The sequence below is a fragment of the Felis catus genome, chromosome B4, assembly GCF_018350175.1.
Source record: "Felis catus isolate Fca126 chromosome B4, F.catus_Fca126_mat1.0, whole genome shotgun sequence".
NCBI classification, from domain to species: domain Eukaryota; kingdom Metazoa; phylum Chordata; class Mammalia; order Carnivora; family Felidae; genus Felis; species Felis catus.
Genome location: NC_058374.1, coordinates 56198197 through 56216814, shown reverse-complemented (window position 1 = coordinate 56216814; position 18618 = coordinate 56198197). Strand labels below are relative to the sequence as shown.

The 18618-nt window shown below is 33.8% G+C and overlaps 1 protein-coding gene across 1 annotated transcript in view; it reads right to left on the bottom strand.

Annotated features, from left to right (window-relative positions):
* ETNK1 (ethanolamine kinase 1) overlaps nucleotides 1-18618 on the bottom strand; it is a 67682-nt gene that overhangs the window by 24699 nt on the left and 24365 nt on the right. Inside the window, exons 3-4 of the mRNA XM_045061549.1 lie at nucleotides 10685-10825; nucleotides 7517-7659 (exon numbers count right to left, since the gene is read on the bottom strand). Coding sequence (XP_044917484.1) covers nucleotides 7517-7659; nucleotides 10685-10825 — 284 coding nt within the window. The remainder of the gene's footprint in view (nucleotides 1-7516; nucleotides 7660-10684; nucleotides 10826-18618) is intronic.

Genomic DNA, 18618 nt, shown 5'->3' with positions numbered 1-18618 from the left:
TTTAATTTTCAAAAATTATTTTTGATGACCAGGAGAATTACATGAAATGCTACATGAAAAAAAGATACAAAATAGTAAACACAGTGATTCAAATTATTAAACTATGCCTAGAGATAGGGAAAGAACATAATGCACAGGAGAAAAAAAGATGAATGGAAATTAACCAAAACAGTATGTTTCAACTGGTTTCATTACAGGTGATAGACAAGTGACCTTTTTCGCTTGTATTTTAAATTCTTTACATTAAACATTACTTTTAGGAGGAAAAAAACCCAATAGTTTAAAAAGATTAAGATGAATTCTCTAAATAAAACTGTCAATAGATGAAGAGACTAAACCCAATGATTTTGGATATACCTATCCACCCAGCCTTTAAGAAATCAGGATTCAAGAAGATTCGACAAGTCGCACAACTGAGCCAACCAAACAGTTTTATACATATTTTTTTAATTGCAGCTGTTGATTGCTTTAACTCTTTAGACACAAATTCTTGTAGAGCTCATATTAACTCTTACATGCCAATAAAAATACACAGCCCAGTCCTGAAGCTTACTTTTGCCACATAAACAAAAGCTTCAATTTCAATTTTCAAAATTATATTTAGAATTTGGCAAATATAGTTAAAATGGCAGGTAAAAATCCCTGCTTACAAATACAATTTAAATAAGACATAGATCATTTTAACAAAAGTTAAAATCTGTTTCAGTATGAAAATTTTAGCAATGACTGTTTGTAGTAGCATTAATTCATTAAAACTAGCCTTTATTTTTAAATGCAATGTTGAGTTTATAAATAATGAAATTTAAAAAATAAGAAAATGAAGCTAACAAGATACAGATGAGGCTGTTACCAGGCTCCGTGCATGTGAACAAGTGATGCGATAAACCTCCAGTCAGTGCGTTTAAGAAGCACGGGGTGCGCCGCCACATGGCAGCAACAATGGCATACCTAATCTGTAGCAGATGAAGAAAATTTGGCAAACTCACATTTTACAACACACAAAGCTTAAAAGGAAAAAAAATTTTTTTTAAAAATCTGCATTAACTATTCTTTTTTCAAACTATTGCAAACAAAGTGGAACTCAACCTTAAATTTAATATTCTGCAGCAAAATAAAATTAAAGAGGCCTACTTCACTTATTTTGGGTGCCAGAAAAATCAAATTACTAGGAAATGCTTTCCTAACAACAGAAAATATACTGAACTTTTTTCTTATATAAATTTAATTTCTGATTTCTAAAATTACCAATTATTTAGAGAAACATCCACATCACTATTAATAATTAATAGTTCACAGGGCATGACTATCTTGTTAATTCTTTAAGACACGAATTTGTAATTGGAGTTTCAAGGGTAGGGAAAAAAATGAGACTACTCCCTCAAAATTTTTATAAAATCTTATGTGTATGTTCATTTTCTGAAGGCAATCTCAATCTTCCAGATTCTAAAAGGGATCCCTGACCTCTAAAAAAAATAAAGCAGCACTGCTTTAAGGCCTAAGACCATGTATCATTGATCTTTATGTAATAAGGCACACTGCACATAATGGGTAAAACATAAGATTAATGAATAAAATTATAACCTGGATTTTCAAAAACTATGTTTCTTTTTATGACTTTATTTTTTGTATGGCTTGAGAGTAATAAAATCCATACATTAGTGGGTTTAACTGTTCAAATCTCAGTATGGCTGAAAACAGCCAAATTTTAAAGTCCTTTGAAATCAAAAAATTTAGTTCATTAACTAAGGCTATATAATTCACATGCTACATTTGTTTGGATACCTTTATTTTGCTAAGGGGAAAGGGATAAAAATAAAAAGCAAAATAACCAATATGAGAACCTGAAAATCTTTTCAACTCACTCTACTTGCTCTGCAGTGTTAGGTAAGGCAGAAAGAGAACGAAGAGAAAAATAACCATGATTTCCTACTGTTAGCAAAATGCTTCTTCTCTTTTACAGAAAAAGGGAATATTCTGCTCTGAGAAACTTTCCCTTCATCCCTCACTCTGGCGTCCAGTAGTACCTGTGTACACCTTCACCATGGCGCTCATCATTCTGAATGTAAATATCTGTTTCATGATCTGACTCCTCCACTACATGGCATATGGCTTCCTGGAAGGACAATAGGTCCCTTCATCTTTCATCACGCAATCCACAGAGCAATCTCTAGCACACAGTAAGTATTCAAATGCTTATAAACAAAGGTTTGGCAGAGAATGCTGAGACACAACGATTAACATACGTTTAAATGGGAGATGGGGGAGAAGCAATAAGCATGAAACACTAAGAACGAACGAAGCATGGCATTTCTGACATTCTTATCCAAGTATATGATTGAACATACAGTGGGAATGAATGTATGAGTAAAGAAAAACACACTTATCTAGTAATTATTTTAGGCAGCTCTTCCTTAATAGTTCAGGCTTTTACAGTGCATTTAAGCTTTTACTGATTTAAGGATATTTTATGCTAAATAGTAATCCAGAATACAAGTTAAAACAAGGTTAACACTATCTTTCATTAAAAACTCCACCCTGGAAAATACAGGTTACCAAATACAAAAATAAATTTGTATTTACTTAAATTTTAAAATAAAACCAACAACAACAAAACTCTATGTCATTAAAATACCAATGAAACAACCAAACCACAGTATCTTTCACAAATAATAATACACTGGGTAAGATTTAGAGTCAACCAAGTGACTGAGAATGGTGCCTCATCCGTTTTCTCTTTACATTGTGTAAAACTCTAACGAAAAACCTGGTTTACACCATAATTCCCAGGAAAAGATTCCTTTTTCTTCCATTCATTTGTATTTCTTTAAACAGCTGTAAATCAGCTTCCTGTATTTCACAGAGAAATAATCAATGATTGCCATCACTGAAATTTAAAGTTCTATATTAGATCTTTATATGAGCTTTTATGAAGAAATGGGGGAGAATAAATGAAACAGCCACCAATAAACAGAGCATCAGACATGAGAAAACATACTGAAAAGCTTTAGCAATTACTTCTAAAATAGCAGTTAAAGAGTTAGCTGAAATTAAAATATTAGAATTAAAGTTGGTTAGTCAATAAGCAATATTACAACTTGTTCTACTTCATATAACTTTTTTTAAATTAATGATTAATATAAAATACAACTGGTAAGTCTTAGTTCTGGAACAAGAACCACTGCTATTGGGTTTTCTTATCATGTAATAAATTTTATCATCATTAAGTATTCTTTCCTTACCTTTTTAAGATGTCATTTCACTGAAGGCAAGGAATGGGCCGCTGTTTACCAACCACCTAATTCCTGGCACTGCCTAACATTTCAAAAATCTTGATAGTTACCATCAACTTCAGAAAGGAAGCTCACTCTTCTCCCATGTTCCTGAGTCCTGTCAACTGACATGGTGAGAACAGGTAGAGGCAGTGTTTCTTCCTGTGATGCCTACTATCTCCTGTTAACATTCACAGGTACAAAAAGCCTATGAACTGCAGGGTGCTCATCATCCTGTGTGTGTATAAATATGTACTTATGTATACATACACACATACATATATACATTTTTAAACTTTACTCAAGTTACAGTTAAGACAAAATCTGTAAGCTGCACCTAAAGACAAAGTGAATTGTCATCTCACATCTATGAGCCATAATTACCCTATTTACAAGACACAACCACTAGCTTACAGTAACCACTCTTTTTCAGAATCAAATACATTTTGTAAAATGCATCCTATAAACATAATAAAGGGGTTGGCAAACTACATATGCTCAGGCCAAATGCAACCCACTGTCTGGTTTTGTAAATAGTTTTACTGGAACACAGTCACACACATTTATTGATGTATTATCTATGGCTCTGTTAGAGCTACACTGCAAAGGAGACTATCTGGTACACAAAGCCTGAAATGTACTATCTACACCTTACACAAAAAGTTTGCCAACCCCTATTATAACAGCAATAGCTGGGAGCTGCTAGGTACCTACTCCAATGCTATACACTTGTATGCATGATCTAAAATCTTTCCAGGAAACATATGAAGTAGATGTTAGAAATAAGTTAGGAATAAGGCAAATTAAATTTCTAGGCTATCAGAAGTATAACACTGCCTGGAAACCCATTAAACATGCAGATTCTTAAGCCCAACTACAGAAATTCTTGTTCAATTAGTCTTTGATGAGACTCAGAAACATCCATTTTTCCCAAGTACCCTGGGTGATTCTGGTGCAGATAGTTAAGTTCAAATATAAACAGTTCATAAAAAGATAAAATGGGGACACCTGGCTAGCTAAGTCAGTACAGCATGCAATTCTAGATCTCGGGATTGTAAATTAGAGCCCCATTTTGGACACAAAAATTACTTAACAATAAAATTTTAAAAGATAGAGATAAAACAATGTGTCTAATACCACCTACTTCTGTATGTGACTGAGCAGGGGTGTGAACCTAAGTGTGCTTGGTTCCAACATCTATACCCTTTCCAACTTTCTCTTAGTTGTAACTAAGCTTTAACACATCTACTTTTAAGAGTTACTTAGGGGCGCCTGGGTGGCTCATCGGGTTAAGTGTCCGACTCTTGATTTGCGCTGAGGTCATTATCTCACAGTTCATGAGTTCCAAGCCCTCATCGGGCTCTATACTGAGAGCACAGAGCTTGCTTGAGATTCTCTCTCTCTGCTCCTTCCCTCTCTCTCTCAAAATAAATTAACTTAAAAAAAAATTACTTAGAAATGTTTAATCCCGTGACAATATACAAAATCTAAAGTATTATGGTGAAAAAATACATGTGGAAACTTCAAGATGATCCAGTATCAATTCATGAAGTTTAATAACTAAAATCTGCACTTCTGAGAAATTAAAGGTCTGAAACATACTAGAGATACTAAGCTTGATGATGTCAAAGCCAGTCCCTTGGCTTTCATCTTATTATGTTTACATATTTATATCTCATAAGTGGGTACAAAACACTTAAGTCCTGAGCTCAAATCACATGAATGACTTAAAAAGTGGTAACAAATTAAACACACCTATGATAGGATATGCAGCTTAATCACTTATTCTATGTAGAAATTATTTTAATCTCAAAAGACTTCACACTTGGGCTTTTAGATACCATAACAAGGTAACTAGTTAAGATAAAGAACTTTTGCCGTCCCTATTTCTAATTTTAATTATCCTCCTTAAGACTGCGGCTGTAAAAATTAATGCTAGTTTAATTGTTTGCTAATTACATTTACTAAATGTATAGAATTTTACAATTTTTTAAGCACGAGGCATGGTAGGTATCTCCTCCTTATAACTAAAGGTAAATATGTCATACAGTTATATTACTTCAAAACCATTAGCTCCTAATTTGAAACAGATAACAATACAAAGAACAAACCCCATGCCACACTTTCATGACCTTTAGATTCTACTGAACAACATTCCAACCCTATTTGCTTAATACTATGTATCAACTAATCACATAGCAATTGACTTTTTTTTTAATGGATGCCATAAAGTCCAAACTTGCCTTCCTAACAGACACTGTTAAAACCACTGGTAAGGAAAAATAACAGAACATATCCATAACTAACACACAAAATATAACCACAAAGACAAGAAGAAACAAATGGTACACAATAGACTTTCTGAAGAGAGGAAAAATAGATCAAAATAATTACACTTGTTGAACTGTGAAATTCATTCTTTCTGTGTAGGAAAGAAAAATTAGGTAACTCTTGGTAAAATAAACAAATGACAACATAGGAGTCAAACTGAAGCATAAAGATTTTGTTTGAAAAATGAGAACTTTTCATATCACTGATCAATAGTTTAGATAGGCAACTGATTAAATAAAAAAGTAAAAATGCATTTTTTTAATGCCTAAGACAAAGTAATCTGATTTTTTTGGTCCCCTGTATTTTAGTTTCATAAACAAGATTGTTCTGTGAAATGAATATGCAAAAGAAACTTATAAAATAAAAATATGAAAAGTTAAAACTATATTCCAAAGGAAATAACAGATTCTCTTTGATTAACTTGCAGTTAAAAATAAAGCTGAGTGTCCACTTCAAAAGTAAGATGAAGTCCCTCACTTGAAATTCCATTATAAAATGTGTTATTTGGTCTTGCACTGAACTAAAAAGCTAACACATCGTTTAATGTAAAACTAGTACTCATGTCTCACAAATGGCATTGAGATTTGGTTACTAGTAATAATGCAGTATATACATGACAAATGACAATTATATGTAATAAATGGACAATATATAATGAAGGACACTGTCAAGTACTTCATGTTTTAGGGTATACCTTAAGTTTTTTTAAAAAATATTTCTACACCAAAACTTCAAGACATTCAAACTAAAGATGTTAGCTCACTGCATTTAAAAATAGAATCTCTAATCCAGATAAAAATATAAAATATAACAGATACTCAGACACGTTTTTGAAAATATGTGCTTCAGTCTACCATCCTTGACAGTGCTCTTTGGTTGACTTTCTTCAAGCTAAAGGCAGTTACAAATATTAATAACCTTTCCATTAGAACAGTCTCGACTTACAATCTAATAAGAATGGTCATAAATACCAATTTAATAGAATTATGACCATTTAATCAGAATTCTTTGACTTTAGCATCTTCACAAAAACACTTTTGACTTAAAATAATCTTCCAACTATAATGACTACTCTCAAAACTGATTTCCTTTAAAATGCAAGGGTCAGAGTTTCAGACTTTCTGGATTAATACTAAACCTTCAGCCAAAATTATATTTTTTAATTTCAACTTATTACTAAAGGGAAATCTATGGTTTAGCAACCAAACCTCAAACCACTTTATCCAATAATATAATACAACCAAGAGTTTCTTAAATATGGAACAGAGAATTTGAATACAACAAGATATAAACAATCACAGAAAAACATTTCACCAAAAAGTATCACTGTCTATACCTCAAAAATGTTAAAACTATTTACCAAAGCTTCATGATTATTAGTTGAGTAGGTACAAATTTCAGCAAGTACAAATAACATTTCCTCCATATGTAGCTCTCTCCTTATCATCAAAATATCTAACAAATCAGAATAAAGAGGTAATAGAGAACCTGGAGACAAATTTGTTTCTAATACTGCTGTCCTCCCCAACACTGAGAAAATTATGTATTTATTAAAAGCAATGCAATGTCAGTTGCCTTTCAGTAACTCCCATTACAAGCAGGTACATTTTCAAACCATAAATTACCAAATAGGTTTTACAGTTAAATTTATAAACAAAATCATTTTATCATTTTTCATTTAATTCTTAACAAGAACCACAAGCTTTCTAAGAAACGTATTTTATACAACTATATAAAGAATATATTCCTAATTTAGCAGAGTTACCATGACTTTTTAACCTAAAAGAAAATAAAGACTTCATGAATGTTTTTAATCCTAACATCTGAATTAAATTTATTTACTGATACAAAGATCAAAGGACCATTAAGAACATCAAAGAAATCAACTTTACTTACTGCTAAAGTCAGATACCTACCTTGTTTCTCATTGTAGATTATATTCTTACACAATAGGTCATTATGGCAAAGCACAACAGGTGACCCCAGGTTGGAAAGAATCTCCTTCATCCAAGTCATTTCTTCCTGAAGAATCTGAGAGCTTGGGATATCACTTAAAAACCTTTAAGGTTAAAAACAAAAAAGAAATTACATCCTGTTTACATTAATGACTTTTTCAAGTTTAATTAAAGATTAAAATCTATTTTTAATAAATTCTTTCCATTCAATACCACAGATTCCTGAGTTAAAATAAGCCAATTATTCTAAAAGTTGGAATAAAGGAAAATCTTTACAATGAACTTAATATGAATTAAAAAAAAAAAAAACCTAAGTAAAAAGGAAAGTAGAAAAGTAAAAAAATCAATTACTATAAAATTGGGGGAGGAAAGGAATACATGACATATATACATATACTTAATAGCTAACATTTACTAAGCTCTAATTCTAAATGTTTTACATTTATCTCTAAGACACAAAGAGTTCAATAAAAAGAGGTTTAAGTACATTATTTAATTACTTAATTAATTACTTAATTAATAATTAAGTACTTAATTATTTAAGTACATTATTTAAAGTTATAAAGACAGTTTATTAAAGAACTAAAACATCTATTTCAAGTTTAGAAGGGTGAATGCTAACTTTACCTATCAAAGTCAACAGGCATGATCTACTATTGATAAACCAAATAAATTACATGATAATCATCAAGTATTATCTGTGATAATCATATCGTAGAATACTCCCATTATCTATTATAGAAATGGTCTGAGTAGTGAAACTAGGAAGTAGGGTAGCTAGGGTGGCAAGCAGGACTACAGATTATGGCTTTTGAATCCTACACTCACTCTTCTGTACCATTATGCTATACTTATATTCACTTGATAAAAATAAAACAAAACAAAAATAGAATGCTACCACTAACTCTTCCAGGGTACCATCTGGCTTACAAAATTGCTGTTTACACTTTCTCTTTCCTTAACACTTTAAGCCAAGTTTTCTTCATTCTTTACAGTCTCTCAAACTACTCTCTTACTTTTCCATTTTATAATAGACTCTCTATCAATTAATTTAATTTTAATGAATCTATCTATTCAAGTGATTCCTGCATTTTCCCACTACTGCCATTCTTCTCTACACAGATTCCAAAAGTAATCCTTACATGCATGCTCTTTTGAAGACGGTGTAACTGTTCAAGAAACTATGTAAAATCTATAGTGTTGAATAGAAATAACTAAAAATCAAAGGATTGAACGTGATAATTACAATCATATACAAACAAAAAGGAACCAAAAAAATATGAAACATACTTCTCATACTTTGTTTTTAATGTTTTAGTTGTGTATTATCTATGTATACAATATCTATGTATTTTGCATATACTATCTCAATCCCCATAAAAACCTTAAAAGGTAAATATACTACTCTTATTATTTCTTTTTTTTTTAATTTTTTTTTTCAACATTTATTTATTTTTGGGACAGAGAGAGAGAGACAGAGCATGAACGGGGGAGGGGCAGAGAGAGAGGGAGACACAGAATCGGAAACAGGCTCCAGGCTCTGAGCCATCAGCCCAGAGCCTGACGCGGGGCTCGAACTCACGGACCGCGAGATCGTGACCTGGCTAAAGTCGGACGCTTAACCGACTGTGCCACCCAGGCGCCCCATACTCTTATTATTTCCATTTTACACACGAGGAACAGGTAACAGTTCCAGGTAACAGAACTGCAACAGTTCTGCCCAAAGTTACACAGCAGAACCGTTAAATGGCAGAATTAAGGCTTCACCCTAGGCAATCTGGACTCCAGAATCTTGTGCTCTTAATCCACACAATACTATGCTGCCTCCGAACTCTGCATTATCTTATAAAGTCAAGAAAATCTTACATTCACCATTGCCATCTACTTCGTTATTTTTAAGTGACATTCCCCCCAATTTTTTAATAAAATAGTTATTTCAAAAGAGGATTTTGTGGGGGTTTCTGCTGTCACTTCCTGAATATCTAGCATACTGGACACATTTACAGATGTTTGCCTAACCCAAGTAAAAGGGTATACTGTCCCTATCAAAGTCTGACAAACTACCTGCAAATAAAAACACATACACTGAGTGAATCAAACTAATCTGTGAAATAATCCAACTGAACAGAACAATAGTCATTTTTCTCTAATGAATTATAAAAAGTAAACAGAAAGAAGGAAAGCTCTATAGGTCCTGCCTGCCTCTACTGTCCTTAAAATGAAAAATTCCTGGATATAAAGGGGAAAATAAAATTCCTAATTTTTATACTAGTATTCATCACACTGTATAAAAATGTGTTCATATAACTTAGATTCCAAATACTAATTTACAAGTGTTTTTATATAAAATATAATGAAGTGCCTTACTTTTTGAACCTGGGGAGTCAGTTTTACAAAAGCCAAGTAAGACTCCAGTAATTGAGGGGCACCTGGGTGGCCCAGTCAGTTAAGCGTCCAACTCTTGATATCAGCTCACATCATGATCTCATAGTTGTGAGATCAAACCCCACATCAGGCTCTGCACTGAGGTGTGGAGCCTGCTTGGGATTCTCTCTGCCTCTCCCTACCCGCCCCCCCCCCACCTCCTACCCCTCTCAAAAGACTCAAGTAATTGAATTTTCAACCTTATTACCTGGGGCTTAAATTCTCAGTAAACTAAGACAATGCAAACTTTTTCACACTCCAGTATTACTACACTGTAGTAGTAAATGTAAATTTCTCCGCCTATTTAAAACAGCTTTTAACAAAAAGAATTCTTTAAAAAAGGGCTCCATGGCCAACTCATTCTATGCAAAAAGTACCCCTTCAGAGCAATCATTACTCTATCCTTCTTCCAAATAAATGTTTCTATATTTATTTCTTGACTGGTCATCGCTACCATCTACGTACTACCCACTTCCCAGGATTGTGTAGATTGTCTTTTTTGTTCTTGAGTTGGCTGGGCAAGAAAGGCAGTTACACTCCTGTAGTGCCATCTTGAGAGTCAGATGAAGCAATGCTAATTTAATCAAATACTAAGAGAGCAACCAAGCCAGATTTTATACACAGAAACCTTGTAAGCTACCTCTAAAACCCTATTATGTATAGCAAAACAAGGTAAAACAATTTAAAATGTAAAAGTAATTTTACCTTTTATTAAGGTCTTCATCTGCAAATCCTGTAGGAATGAGAGAGAAATATTTTCCCATCTTTAGCCATAGATTGGATTTGGGAATCCAGCCATTGTGTGCATGGATAGCATGGATTTTAGCAAGCTGACGTGCTATGAGTCTGTTTTAAGACAAAACAGCATAAAAAGAAAATGTTAAGTATCATAGGTTTTATGTCTACTCATGGGTAAACTAAAATAACTAGTATGCATTTATTTTAGAACAGGATTTCATTTTTATCTTATGTAAGAGTCAAAATTAATTTGTCAAGGCAACTCTCAGAAGGAGAGGCAAACAAATGATTAAAGCATCAGTAGGAAAAAAAACACCTACAATTGATACAGTGAATAAATGTTATATCCAAAAGGGGTTGAGTGTCTAGAAGTAAGTGGTCTATTCTGATTCCATAAACAATGGTTAGGACCAGCAGAACAACAAAAAATTATAAATGATTTCAAGGCTCATATTAGACATGAATCAGCAATACATTTAAATTGCGCTGTTTAAATAAACTTTAAAAAAAAAAGGTCTTTGATGTCAGAATCAATCTTCTCAATTCAACAAAATAATTTGAAGCTATGTATACGTGTATCCATGCTATCTTTTTATCTGTAGAACCTAGAACAGCAAACGCTAATATAAGAATAAGCATGCAAAACAAGTTACCAAACAGCCTATATATAAAGACTAGCAGGTGGGAAAAATGACTTAATAGTAAGTAATGACTTAATAGTAAGAACTTAAAACTGGCTACTTTTGAAGATGCTCACAATCTAATGTAATGCTCTTCAAAGTACAAGTTTTAGGAGCTATGACATAGTGCCATCTAGAATGTCTGATGCCCCACCTCAGATCTACTGAATCACAATCTCTGAGGGTGGGACCCTGCACTCTCATTTCAAACAAGAACTCCAGGTGATCGCAATACACTGTAAAGTTTGAGAAACACTGATATAATGCTCCAATTCCGCAGCCTGGCTCTATACTGAAATCAAACTTCAGAAACATACACACATACACATCTACATACATAAATAAATAAATGCCAAGGTATTACCCTTAAAAATTCTGATTTAATTGTAGTACAGCCAGGGCATCAAGATATTTAAGTTTCTCAGAGGACTCTGATATGCAAAAGTGTTTGAAAACTGCTGCATTAAAGCACACAATACTCTAGCACTGTAGTACTGTGATTAAATACACAGTTTTATTATATTTTTATAGTATGGTGAATATTCTTATGTACCTAGTTTCTAGTAATAAAAGAGTTCTGATTTTCTTTTGAAGAAATCTCCATTCCCTTCACTTTTAGTTCATGTGGTTCATATAGAGCTGACCTCAATCCTAACCCTGTATCACATCTGTAGCACTAATTTTAGGAGTTAGAATATGACACAGAATTGCCCAGAGCATTCCATTCTTCCATATTTGTTCCATGATGATTGGTTCTGAGCATATTATTCAAACTAAGCCAAAGGGAATTTTCGTTGATGCTTCTGACTGGTTGAAACTATTAGAAAAAGAAGAACTCCCCTGCTCCCTGCCCTCCTCCCACCACTGCTAAACTGATTAGATAGGCCTGTAATTGCTAATAATAATAATTGCCATCTTTTTTTTTAAGGTTTTATTTTTAAATAATCTCTATACCCAACGTGGAGCCCAACCATACAACCCAAAGATCAAGAGTCACATGCTCCAATGACCAAGCCAGCCAGGTACCCCTATTACTGCCACTCTTAAGAAAACTTGTAAGACTATAAAGCTAACACAGAATAAAAGAGAAACGTGATACTGCTCTAATGACAATGTTAACAGTCCCTGGATCCACCCATGCTTGAACTCAGTATCCTCAGCTATATGCACCAATAAATCCCTCCTTCTTTAAGTCAGTTTGAATTTTCCAATTATCAAGAGTCCTAATATATTACCAAAATATTACACAATTTAGATTACCTAATACATTACACAAAATACGTGCGCCTTGGTTCATATCTCTCAAATCAGCAAACATTGCTTTACATAAATTAAGTATTGCTTGACTGATCTTCCCCCAGGCCACATACATATATATATATATATATATATATATATATATATATATATGTGTGTGTGTGTGTGTGTGTGTGTGTGTGTGTGTATATATATATATGTATTCATGTCTATATGAATATACACACACAAAAAATCTAGTTTTAGCCAATCTCTCACACTCTCACACACACACACACACACACACACACACACACACACACACACACACACATACATATAAAGGTAGGCCCAAATGCATATATGGTACTTTAAGCACCAAGAAACTTAATGAAAAAGTCAGATAACAAAACTAAAACAAAGAAAAGTTTTGTATATATACACATACACATACATACATATATGCTTACACATGCACGTGTATATGTGACACATACATCTTAAGCCCATTAAGAACTGATTTTAAAACTTTAAAGAGGAAAGCCAGGACCAAAAGTCTTGAAGAAAGGTACAATCCATGTTACATAAACTCAAAGGGCAATCTATGTCAACCAAACCTTACGTTCTAGAAATGTTTACTGAACAAATGAGACCAGTGATTCAGGAGAAGGATCACATAGTAGAACACGTATTTAACACGGACAAATTTTATTTGCTGTGGTTTTTTAAAATAAGTGAATAGTAGTGTCATTTTTCATAGTTTTACCCCAAAGTCTGTACGAAACCCTGATTTACAAAATACAAAATGTAGTCTCAGAAGTTATCCAATTATCAATTATTCAGCTGAGAGTGACTGAAATGACAATTCTACAGTAAATACTTCAAAACTGAATAAAATGTTACCCAAGGGGCTCTTAGAATTTAAGGGAATTTGTTAAACATGAAGAGCTACTAGAAGAGAAAGCACCTACTAATTTTGAGTGCCTTCAAATTTTCTGACAGAAAGGTGGGTAACGGGCTGAGCCAGGATTTGGAAGACTGCATGATGCAAAAGCCAAGCCTTTCTCACTATAGACACCCCCCCACCAGAACACTACATTAAATTAGTTGGATTTTCATTCTGACTCTGCCATTGTTACTTTCAGTCTGAACTTAAATAAGCAAATCATTTCATTTCTGAGTGTCAGATTCCTAATAAGAAAAACAAAATTATTGGGGGGAGAAAGAGAATAAAAGGTAGAAGCAACCCAAATGTCCATCCATGGATGAGAGGATAAACAAAATGTAATACATACATAAAATGGAGTATTTGACTTAAAAAGGAAGGAAATTCTGACACATACTACAAGACAGGTGAACCTTGAAGACACCCTACTAAGTGCAATAAGCCAATCAACAGACAAAAGTGTGATTCGACTTACATGAGGTATTTAAGGCAGTCAAATTCATACAGATAGAAAGTAGAATGATGGCTGCCAAGGCTGGGGGTAGGGGAGAATTGGAAAGTTGCTGTTTAATGCATATAAAATTTTAGTATTATAGGATGAAAATAACTGTGGAGGCTGGATGCAAAACAATGGGAATGTACTTAATACTACTTAACAGTATACTTTAAAAATAGAGGGCAAATGTTATATGCCTTTTTACTGGCCAGCACCTCCACCAAAAAAAATCTTTTTAATTAAATAAATTAAATGGTTACACAGTTCTTAACCAGACTTGATTAGAGCAATTCAGTTATTTTCTCTTAGTAAATTTTACATACAACAGACAAAAAACTACAAAAAAATCTCTTCAATAATGTAATTCTGCACTACTTAATAAACCATGATGTTTTGGGTTTTTGTTTTTGTTTTTTTTTTGTTTTTTTTTTTTTTTTTGAGAGAGCATATGTGCATACAGGCAGGGGAGGGGTAGAAAGAGAGAGGGAGAGAGAATCCCAAGCAGGCTCCACATTGTCAGCCTAGAGCACCAATGTGCCTGAATCCACGAACCTGAGACAAAATCAAGTCGGGTGCTTAACTGGGCCACCCAGGCACCCCTAAACCATGAATTTTTATTTGTATATATAACAAAGTAATCAAAAATTACCTCAAGATTTCTGATTTTCACTGTCATAGATTGGTCCTTCTTCTACCTGGTCTCAGTTAAGTAAGGCTTCCCTGCACTAATATCAAGGCAAATGCTACTTTAAAACCCCACACTCAGTAAAACAAAACATTTGAAAATTTCAAGGCTTCGGAGAACTTCTTAAATATTCAATAATACTAATTGCTCCCACTCTTGTAAGCTTTCAAAAAATTAAGAGTATTATAACAATAACAGGAATTTTTTTAATTGAAAAGTAATCTCTAATCTTACCACTCCAATAGAGCTTGTTTCATTTTTACATACTCCCTTTGGGTCTTCACATAAGCAAATTATTGTGTGATTGTAGCAAAGTTCATCTATTAAGTGAATTTTTTCCTCTTAGGCCTGCATCAGCCATTCTGCATTATTTTAGACAATATCCAAAATTATGATTTCAATAATAGTACATTTATTTGTGTTTATATGCCTTGGTTATACCTGACTGTAAGAGTCGTCATGATAGAAACATACTATATAACTTTATTTTATGATTATATATTGCCCTACTGATTTCCAAGAGAACATTACCAATATCACGTATAACCCACAATGTACAATGTACCAGGTTCCGCTACAATACATACAACATTGGAAGTGTTTTTTAGTTATGCATTTTGATAAATGTGCAATAATTGATTTTAAACTGCATTTTTCCCATGATGTCTGTTGCTGGGTGGGTTTTTTTACATTTTTTTTTCAAGTTTTTATTTTCAGACAGAGAGAATGAGCAGGGGAGGGGCAGAGAGAGGGAGAGGGAGAGAATCCCAAGCAGGCTCCACATTGTCAGTGCAGAGCCCAATGAGGGGCTTGAACTCATGAACCTTGACATGACCTGAGCCAAAATCAGGAGTTGGAGCTTAACCAACTATCACCCAGTCTCCCCCAAGTGGTTTTAAATTAAACTATAGCCAGGATTCCTAGCAGGAGGCAAGTAAAGTATTAGAAAAACACCTGATGAGAAAATTCCCAAACATCTGTGAATTTTAAAAAATTTTCTGAAGGTCTCTCCAATACTTGTTTGCTACAGAAAAGTTCAAATAAAACATGTCATGGTAAACTTCGATAAGCTGAATTACTAGTTAAGCATTAACTTGGTACCACTTGTCTTTATCATACCATTCTCTCACAGCCTCTTCCCTGCTCTGCCTTTTCCTGTAAGGTTCAGTTTAAATGAGATCTCAGTGAAACACTGCCGAATTTACCCAAGTATACACAGTAAATTATCTGTACTTTTTTTTTGAAAACCTTTTCTGTTTTCTGTGTATACTATTTAGCTTACTTTTTTCCAAGATTATTGTCCGTCACACTGCAAATTACTAGGAGAAAAGGGATTGTCTGAATTCTTTTTCCTTCTCTAGACTAAACATAAATATGTATCAAATTTTTATATTCAAAGTAAATACTCTATTACAATCATAATATACACAAGTGGCAAGTAGCTATGCCTGAAGGAGCCAAAGCCAAGACAGCACCTTGGACTTTGATCTAAGGCTCAATCAGCACTTACTGAAGCTCTGATTAATCAATCAGTCCAGACTGTTAGCTGCATATCAAGCTTACCTAATAACAACAGCTCAAAATGTGACACCTAACCCGAAATTAGTAATAAGTCCTTATTTAATAAATCAAATCCTTTTACCATAAATATATGAAATTCATTTTCTAAAGGAGAAAAGCTAAATGCAAGCACATCAATCATCCCAAATTTACACCCCTAACCTCTTCTTGGGGCTCCAGAATTATCATTTATTCAATTGCTTACTCGATTTTTTTTAAAAAGTATTCCACTGTACATATTTGAAACCAGTAAAAACCATATTCCCTTTTAAAATCATTTATAATTCAGCTATGACCTTCTTTCAATTAGCTCTTCTTTTTATATTTTCTGTGTTTTACAGTAATTAACAAAACCTTCTGGGGGTACCTGGGTAGCTCAGTTGGTTAAGAGTCCAACTCTTGATTTCAACTCAGCTCATGATAAGATCAAGACCAATGCTGGGCTCTGCACTGACAGCACAGAGCTTACTTGGGATTCTTTCCCCACTGCCTTTCCCCTGCTTGCACTCACTCACATGCACGCTCCCTCTCAAAATAAATAAACATTTTAAAGGAGAAAGAAATTTAAAAAACCTGAACACTTATACATACCATAAGAGAATTACACTGTAACTTGAAATAAATTTAATAGGAAAAAAGGTAAATAGCTAGTGCTACTACTTATAGTGTCAACTAGCCATATCCTTACCTGTCATCTTCTTTGATTTCTGTTTCAACCTCCATTCTTTTTTTCAAAAATATGAGTCAATTGGGGGTGCCTGGGTGGCTCAGGCTGAGTATCCCACTCTTGATTTTGGCTCATGTCATGATCTCATGGTTGTGAAATCGAGCCCTGTGTCAGGCTCTGCGCTGAGCATGGAGCCTGCTTGGGATTCTCTTTCCATCTGCCCATCCCCTGCACACATGGGTGTGCACATGGGCTCTCTTCTCAATAAATAAATGAACATTTAAGAAAAAACTATAGGTCAATTCAATATATCATTCACTGCAAGCTAAGTATCATAGAACTTAATTAAATATATTGTTGGGGCACCTGGGTGGCTCAGTTTGTTAAACATCTGACTTCAGCTCAGGTCATGATCTCACAGTTCGTGAGTTGAAGTCCCAGGTCAGGCTCTGTGATGACAGCTCAGAGCCTGGAGCCTGCTTTGGATTGTGTGTCTCCCACTCTGCACCTCCCCCACAAGTGCGTGCTCTCTCTCTCTCTTAAAAATAGACATTAAAAAAATAGAGAGAGAGAGAGAGAGAGAGAGAGAGAGAGAGAGAGAGCGAGCGAGCTCTTTGGTCTCTAACAGCAAGGGTTCTTTTTTTAATGAAATGTATATATACCTGCATTAGTATCATACATATTCTAAGTAGATCTAACTGAAAGTACAGGAAAAGGCTTCTATATAGACTTTTTTTTTTAGAGCAGTTTTAGGTTCACAGCAAATCTGAGAGGAAGGTTCAGACATTTCCCAAATGCCCCCTACACTGACAGAAACATCACCTCCTTCAGTATCAACATCCTCTACCAAAGTGGTACATTTGTTACAACTGAAGAACCCATACTGGCATATTGTTATCACCATAGTTTACATATGGGTACACACTTGGTGTTGTACTTTCTATGGCTTTGAGCAAATTTATGACAGGTATCCACCATTAAAGTATCATGCAGACATTTTCACTGCCCTAAAAATTGTTTCACCTATTCATTCCTCCTTCCCTACTAACCCTTAGCAACCACGGATTTTTTTAGTGTCTCCATTGTTTGGTCTTTTTCAGAATGTCATGTAGTTGATTTAATGCAAACATTTTTATGACATGGTATCAAATACCAAAATGAGCCTTAACAAAAATTCAGTATTCTTGATCAAAAACTGTAATTTTCCATCTTTCTACTTAAGATTACATACCATTATGAAAAGCTTTCCCTTTAAAACAGAAATTCTATAATAAGCTTAACAGCAATGATTTAATTATAGAGAATAATCACAAATCAATAAATGGGGGAAGCTACATTTATTTTCTTCTTGAATCTTTTTCACTTTACTTGTAATAGGTGGAGTAATAAAGGCCTTACTATTTTCCTTTACATTTTATGTTCTTTTCTCAGTGAGTAAGTAAAAAGATTAAGTTACTCATTATCTTCTGGGATGTACTTGTACTAGTCACATGACTAATTACTTAAAATCTTACTTTTCTCATCTATTAAAATGGATTTTAATATTATCTATTCCCTAGCATTACTGTGAGTTGACTTTATTAATACACTTAAGGTGTTTTGGGGTGCCTGGCAGGTTCAGTCAGTGGAGT